The sequence below is a fragment of the Xiphias gladius genome, unplaced genomic scaffold (assembly GCF_016859285.1).
Source record: "Xiphias gladius isolate SHS-SW01 ecotype Sanya breed wild unplaced genomic scaffold, ASM1685928v1 HiC_scaffold_1121, whole genome shotgun sequence".
Taxonomy (NCBI): domain Eukaryota; kingdom Metazoa; phylum Chordata; class Actinopteri; order Istiophoriformes; family Xiphiidae; genus Xiphias; species Xiphias gladius.
The window spans coordinates 1,871-8,000 of NW_024401416.1; the positions used below are offsets into that span (position 1 = coordinate 1,871).

The following is a 6,130-nucleotide window of genomic DNA, read 5'->3' on the forward strand; positions in this document are numbered from 1 at the left end:
ACACAGCACACGTGTGGAAATGGGCTGGTGCCAAAGGTAAACTGAAAACGACACTGTACATTACACCACAGAGTGAGAGATAACACCAACTTCATATTTATGTCTTTCCCTGGAACAGTTGGCTGCTGCTCAAATAATTGCTTGCGTTGTTTATACTGTCAGGGATGTTTCAATTTGTTGCTAATGTACTAATGTCCAGTTTTCATGATTTTTATTTTAAAGACTACAAGACTCAACATCTCAAAAACAGCATGGTAAACAGTTACACTTGTAGCATCTTGCACCACCAGAAAAAACAACCTTCAAACAAAGCTGCTCCCAGGTGTAAAAATTTCTCTTTTTCACCTGAGCGCTTTGTGCCAAAGGTCGAAACAGGGCACCACGTGCAGGCGGACATATTTTTGGCCTCCAGTTGAGCACTCCAGACAGCCGTAGACAGTTTCCCGCCTCTGGTTGCCCATGCCGCAGAGCGCGCAGGGGCCCTTGGGGATGTTGTGCTTGAGGAGGTTGACCCGTGTGTGGGTACTCTCCCTCAGATAGGCGGTGGACACGTCCGTCATGCTGGCAGCTTTCTCGTAGTAGTCGGTCACCATGTCGTCCATGTAGGTGTCGGAGTGGGTGAGCTCCTCAAATGTTCGGTCATCTGCACGAAGGTTGGATAGAGCAAAAAGTGTGGCAAAAATAATGACGTATTTATTATGTAGTAGATGTTATTACTGTACCTGCCCTGAAGGGGTTTCCATAGATGATCCCAGACAGGAACCGGCGCAGTCTACCCATGGAGAACCGACCGATGAAGCCACCGAGCTGCTCCCTGATTTGCTCCCGCTCAAATCCCCCTTGAGACTCCGGAGCTACACAAATATCTGACGCAGAGGAAGAAAATATCAGAAAACAGCTTTCATGTTAACTCAGCTGTTATGAATGTAACTTTGGGCAGAAATAAAGGTATATTTTCAGGGTGGAATTTGTTGCTGCAACGAATGATCGTGAACACCTTTTGCTGAAACCTGAGATTGATGACACACAGTTCATGCTGTAATATCTTCTCCTATTATAGCATCTTCTTTTTGGCTCCCTGCTTCTGATAGGAGCTGATCATGAAATGCACATGGTTGATAAATGCTAAGGACTGGCCCGGTTGGACCTTGGCATTATTAGCACCACGCTCTAACCAGCTGAGCTATCCTGCCTTCTACAGTGAAAGCAACCTGGAAAAATTACCTAATTTTTTTCAGGAACTTGCTCAGTATTTCAAAGTTAGTGCTATTCTCCGAAATATATCTTTTTATGTGGTGGAAAATGTTGACTGTTTTCTCTAATTTTATGTCAATAACGCAAATGTAATGACACTGTCATAGTGGGAAAAGTGGTCCCCACAGCTTGATTCCTCCATATTCCAACCACGAAGGGACTTGAACCCTCAGTCTTCTGATCCGAAGTCAGACGCCTTGTCCATTAGGCCACGTGGTCACGTATCAGACTGTGTTTACATTTCAATTACTTATGCCTCAGCTGACACATAGGAGAGCGCTATTGTTTGGTAGTCGCAGAATTATTTATTGGAAGGTTGAAGATACCAGTTTTATTGGGGAATCAGGGGGAATCAGCCAAAACAATGGGGGTTGAAGACTGGCCAGTATGGGGATTGAACCCATGACCTTGGCGTTATTAGCACCACACTCTAACCAGCTGAGCTAACAGGCCTGTATTTAAGGGTTTTTTTTAAACAAAATTTATTCCAAATCTTATCCTGGGCAGGATGAACAATAGTGTGGATGTACAGTCAGGTGTAACCACCTTCCAGGTTGGTGTTTGTCAAGGGGAATCAGCCAAAACAGTGGGGGCTGAAGACTGGCCAGTATGGGGATTGAACCCATGACCTTGGCGTTATTAGCACCACGCTCTAACCAGCTGAGTCTTTTCATTAGTGGGGGCTGAAGACTGGCCAGTATGGGGATTGAACCCATGACCTTGGCGTTATTAGCACCACGCTCTAACCAGCTGAGCTAACCGGCCTATATTTATGGCTTTTTTTTTCAACAAAATTTATTCCGAATCTAATCTTGGGCAGGATGACCAATAGTGTGGATGTAGAGTCAGGTGTAAACACCTTCCAGGTCGGTGTTTGTCAAGGGGAATCAGCCAAAATAGTGGGGGTTGAAGACTGGCCAGTATGGGGATTGAACCCATGACCTTGGTGTTATTAGCACCACGCTCTAACCAGCTGAGCTAGCCAGCCTATATTTATGGCTTTTTTTTAAACAAAAATTATTCCAAATCTTATCTTGGGCAGGAGGAACAATAGTGTGGCTGTACAGTCAGGTGTAACCACCTTCCAGGTTGGTGTTTGTCAAGGGGAATCAGCCAAAAAATTGGGGGCTGAAGACTGGCCAGTATGGAGATAGAACCCACGACTTTGGCGTTATTAGCACCACAGTCTAACCAGCTGAGTCTTTTCATCAGTGGGGGTTGAAGACTGGCCAGTATGGGGATTGAACCCATGACCTTGGCATTATTAGCACCACGCTCTAACCAGCTGAGCTAAAAGGCCTATATTTAGGTTTTTTTTTTTTTAAACAAAATTTATTCCAAATTTTATGTTGGGCATGATAAAGAAAAGTTTGGATGTACAGTCAGCTGACACAGTGGATGCTAAAGATCTGGCCAGTATGGGGATTAAACCCACAAACTTGGCATTATTAGCACCTCACTCTAACCAGCTGAGTCTTTTCATTAGTGGGGGCTGAAGATTGGCCAGTATGGGGGCTGAAGACTGGCCAGTATGGAGATAGAACCCATGACTTTGGTGTTATTAGCACCACACTCTAACCAGCTGAGTCTTTTCATCAGTGGGGGTTGAAGACTGGCCAGTATGGGGATTGAACCCATGACCTTGGCGTTATTAGCACCATGCTCTAACCAGCTGAGCTAACCGGCCTGTATTTAAGAGTTTTTTTTAAACAAAATTTATTCCAAATCTTATCCTGGGCAGGATGAACAATAGTGTGGATGTACAGTCAGGTGTAACCACCTTCCAGGTTGGTGTTTGTCAAGGGGAATCAGCCAAAGCATTGGGGGCTGAAGTCTGGCCAGTATGGGGATTAAACCCACGACCTTGGCATTATTAGCACCACGCTCTTAGCAGCTGAGTCTTTTCATCAGTGGGGGTTGAAGACTGGCCAGTATGGGGATTGAACCCATGACCTTGGTGTTATTAGCACCACGCTCTAACCAGCTGAGCTAACCAGCCTATATTTAGGGCTTTTTTTAAACAAAATTTATTCCAAATCTTATCTTGGGCAGGAGGAACAATAGTGTGGACGTACAGTCAGGTGTAACCACCTTCCAGGTTGGTGTTTGTCAAGGGGAATCAGCCAAAACAGTGAGGGTTGAAGACTGGCCAGTATGGGGATTGAACCCATGACCTTGGTGTTATTAGCACCATGGTCTAATCAGCTGAGTCTTTTCATCAGTGGGGGTTGAAGACTGGCCAGTATGGGGATTGAACCCATGACCTTGGCGTTATTAGCACCACGCTCTAACCAGCTGAGCTAACCAGCCTATATTTATGCCTTTTTTTTAAACAAAAATTATTCCAAATCTTATCTTGGGCAGGAGGAATAATAGTGTGGCTGTACAGTCAGGTGTAACCACCTTCCAGGTTGGTGTTTGTCAAGGGGAATCAGCCAAAACAGTGGGGGTTGAAGACTGGCCAGTATGGGGATTTAACCCACGACCTTGGCGTTATTAGTACCACGCTCTAACCAGAACCAGCCTATATTTATGGCTCTTTTTTTAAACAAAATTTATTCCAAATCTTATCTTGGGCAGGAGGAACAATAGTGTGGACGTACAGTCAGGTGTAACCACCTTCCAGGTTGGTGTTTGTCGAGGGGAATCAGCCAAAACAGTGGGGGCTGAAGTCTGGGGATTAAACCCACAACCTTGGCATTATTAGCACCTCACTCTAACCAGCTGAGTCTTTTCATTAGTGGGGGCTGAAGATTGGCCAGTATGGGGATTGAACCCATGACCTTGGCCTTATTAGAACCATGCTCTAACCAGCTGAGCTAACCAGCCTATATTTATGGCTCTTTTTTAAACAAAATTTATTCCAAATCTTATCTTGGGCAGGAGGAACAATAATGTGGACGTACAGTCAGGTGTAACCACCTTCCAGGTTGGTGTTTGTCAAGGGGAATCAGCCAAAACAGTGGGAGCTGAAGACTGGCCAGTATGGAGATAGAACCCACGACTTTGGCGTTATTAGCACCACAGTCTAACCAGGTGAGTCTTTTCATCAGTGGGGGTTGAAGACTGGCCAGTATGGGGATTGAACCCATGACCTTGGTGTTATTAGCACCATGGTTTAATCAGCTGAGTCTTTTCATCAGTGGGGGTTGAAGACTGGCCAGTATGGGGATTGAACCCATGACCTTGGCGTTATTAGCACCACGCTCTAACCAGCTGAGCTAACCGGCCTATATTTATGGCTTGTTTTTTAAACAAAATTTATTCCAAATCTTATCTTGGGCAGGATGAACAATAGTGTGGCTGTACAGTCAGGTGTAACCACCTTCCAGGTTGGTGTTTGTCAAGGGGAATCAGCCAAAACAGTGGGGGCTGAAGACGGGCCAGTATGGAGATAGAACCCACAACTTTGGCGTTATTAGCACCACACTCTAACCAGCTGAGTCTTTTCATCAGTGGGGGTTGAAGACTGGCCAGTATGGGGATTGAACCCATGACCTTGGCGTTATTAGCACCACGCTCTAACCAGCTGAGCTAACCGGCCTGTATATAAGGGTTTTTTTTAAACAAAATTTATTCCAAATCTTATCTTGGGCAGGAGGAACAATAGTGTGGACGTACAGTCAGGTGTAACCACCTTCCAGGTTGGTGTTTGTCAAGGGGAATCAGCCAAAACAGTGGGAGCTGAAGACTGGCCAGTATGGAGATTGAACCCACGACTTTGGCGTTATTAGCACCACACTCTAACCAGCTGAGTCTTTTCATCAGTGAGGGTTGAAGACTGGCCAGTATGGGGATTGAACCCATGACCTTGGTGTTATTAGCACCATGGTTTAATCAGCTGAGTCTTTTCATCAGTGGGGGTTGAAGACTGGCCAGTATGGGGATTGAACCCATGACCTTGGCGTTATTAGCACCACGCTCTAACCAGCTGAGCTAACCGGCCTATATTTATGGCTTTTTTTTAAACAAAAATTATTCCAAATCTTATCTTGGGCAGGAGGAATAATAGTGTGGCTGTACAGTCAGGTGTAACCACCTTCCAGGTTGGTGTTTGTCAAGGGGAATCAGCCAAAACAGTGGGGGCTGAAGACGGGCCAGTATGGAGATAGAACCCACGACTTTGGCGTTATTAGCACCACACTCTAACCAGCTGAGTCTTTTCATCAGTGGGGGTTGAAGACTGGCCAGTATGGGGATTGAACCCATGACCTTGGCGTTATTAGCACCACGCTCTAACCAGCTGAGCTAACCAGCCTGTGTTTAAAGGTTTTTTTTAAACAAAATTTTTATTTAAAATCTTATCCTGGGCAGGATGAACAATAGTGTGGATGTACAGTCAGTTGTAACCACCTTCCAGGTTGGTGTTTGTCAAGGGGAATCAGCCAAAACAGTGGGGGTTGAAGACTGGCCAGTATGGGGATTTAACCCACGACCTTGGCGTTATTAGTACCACGCTCTAACCAGCTGAGATAACCAGCCTATATTTATGGCTCTTTTTTTAAACAAAATTTATTCCAAATCTTATCTTGGGCAGGAGGAACAATAGTGTGGCTTTACAGTCAGGTGTAACCACCTTCCAGGTTGGTGTTTGTCGAGGGGAATCAGCCAAAACAGTGGGGGCTGAAGATTGGCCAGTATGGGGATTGAACCCATGACCTTGGCATTATTAGCACCATGCTCTAACCAGCTGAGTCTTTTCATCAGTGGGGGTTGAAGACTGGCCAGTATGGGGATTGAACCCATGACCTTGGCATTATTAGCACCATGCTCTAACCAGCTGAGCTAACCGGCCTATATTTATGGCTTGTTTTTTAAACAAAATTTATTCCAAATCTTATCTTGGGCAGGATGAACAACAGTGTGGATGTACAGT

At 45.3% G+C, this 6,130-nt stretch overlaps 1 protein-coding gene and 13 non-coding genes across 14 annotated transcripts; all 14 read right to left on the minus strand.

Moving 5' to 3' along the window:
- Positions 1 to 341: 341 nt before the first annotated feature.
- On the minus strand, positions 342 to 866 carry LOC120787099 (pejvakin-like; the record flags this gene model as incomplete). The annotated part of the gene is made up of 2 exons (XM_040122834.1): positions 342 to 643; positions 723 to 866. Coding segments are annotated over 2 exons (446 nt in total), but the record flags the coding sequence as incomplete, so codon positions are not given.
- Positions 867 to 1,400: 534 nt separating this feature from the next.
- trnar-ucg lies at positions 1,401 to 1,473 on the minus strand. The gene has a single exon. It is a non-coding gene; the product is annotated as a tRNA-Arg (tRNA).
- A 160-nt stretch (positions 1,474 to 1,633) lies between these two features.
- Positions 1,634 to 1,707, minus strand: trnai-aau. Its single transcript has one exon. It is a non-coding gene; the product is annotated as a tRNA-Ile (tRNA).
- Positions 1,708 to 1,945: 238 nt separating this feature from the next.
- On the minus strand, positions 1,946 to 2,019 carry trnai-aau. Its single transcript has one exon. It is a non-coding gene; the product is annotated as a tRNA-Ile (tRNA).
- Positions 2,020 to 2,168: 149 nt separating this feature from the next.
- trnai-aau lies at positions 2,169 to 2,242 on the minus strand. The gene has a single exon. It is a non-coding gene; the product is annotated as a tRNA-Ile (tRNA).
- Positions 2,243 to 2,867: 625 nt separating this feature from the next.
- trnai-aau lies at positions 2,868 to 2,941 on the minus strand. The gene has a single exon. It is a non-coding gene; the product is annotated as a tRNA-Ile (tRNA).
- A 238-nt stretch (positions 2,942 to 3,179) lies between these two features.
- On the minus strand, positions 3,180 to 3,253 carry trnai-aau. Its single transcript has one exon. It is a non-coding gene; the product is annotated as a tRNA-Ile (tRNA).
- A 237-nt stretch (positions 3,254 to 3,490) lies between these two features.
- On the minus strand, positions 3,491 to 3,564 carry trnai-aau. Its single transcript has one exon. It is a non-coding gene; the product is annotated as a tRNA-Ile (tRNA).
- A 445-nt stretch (positions 3,565 to 4,009) lies between these two features.
- Positions 4,010 to 4,083, minus strand: trnai-aau. The gene has a single exon. It is a non-coding gene; the product is annotated as a tRNA-Ile (tRNA).
- Positions 4,084 to 4,411: 328 nt separating this feature from the next.
- trnai-aau lies at positions 4,412 to 4,485 on the minus strand. Its single transcript has one exon. It is a non-coding gene; the product is annotated as a tRNA-Ile (tRNA).
- Positions 4,486 to 4,724: 239 nt separating this feature from the next.
- trnai-aau lies at positions 4,725 to 4,798 on the minus strand. The gene has a single exon. It is a non-coding gene; the product is annotated as a tRNA-Ile (tRNA).
- A 328-nt stretch (positions 4,799 to 5,126) lies between these two features.
- Positions 5,127 to 5,200, minus strand: trnai-aau. The gene has a single exon. It is a non-coding gene; the product is annotated as a tRNA-Ile (tRNA).
- A 238-nt stretch (positions 5,201 to 5,438) lies between these two features.
- On the minus strand, positions 5,439 to 5,512 carry trnai-aau. Its single transcript has one exon. It is a non-coding gene; the product is annotated as a tRNA-Ile (tRNA).
- A 463-nt stretch (positions 5,513 to 5,975) lies between these two features.
- Positions 5,976 to 6,049, minus strand: trnai-aau. Its single transcript has one exon. It is a non-coding gene; the product is annotated as a tRNA-Ile (tRNA).
- Between the last annotated feature and the right edge of the window lie 81 nt (positions 6,050 to 6,130).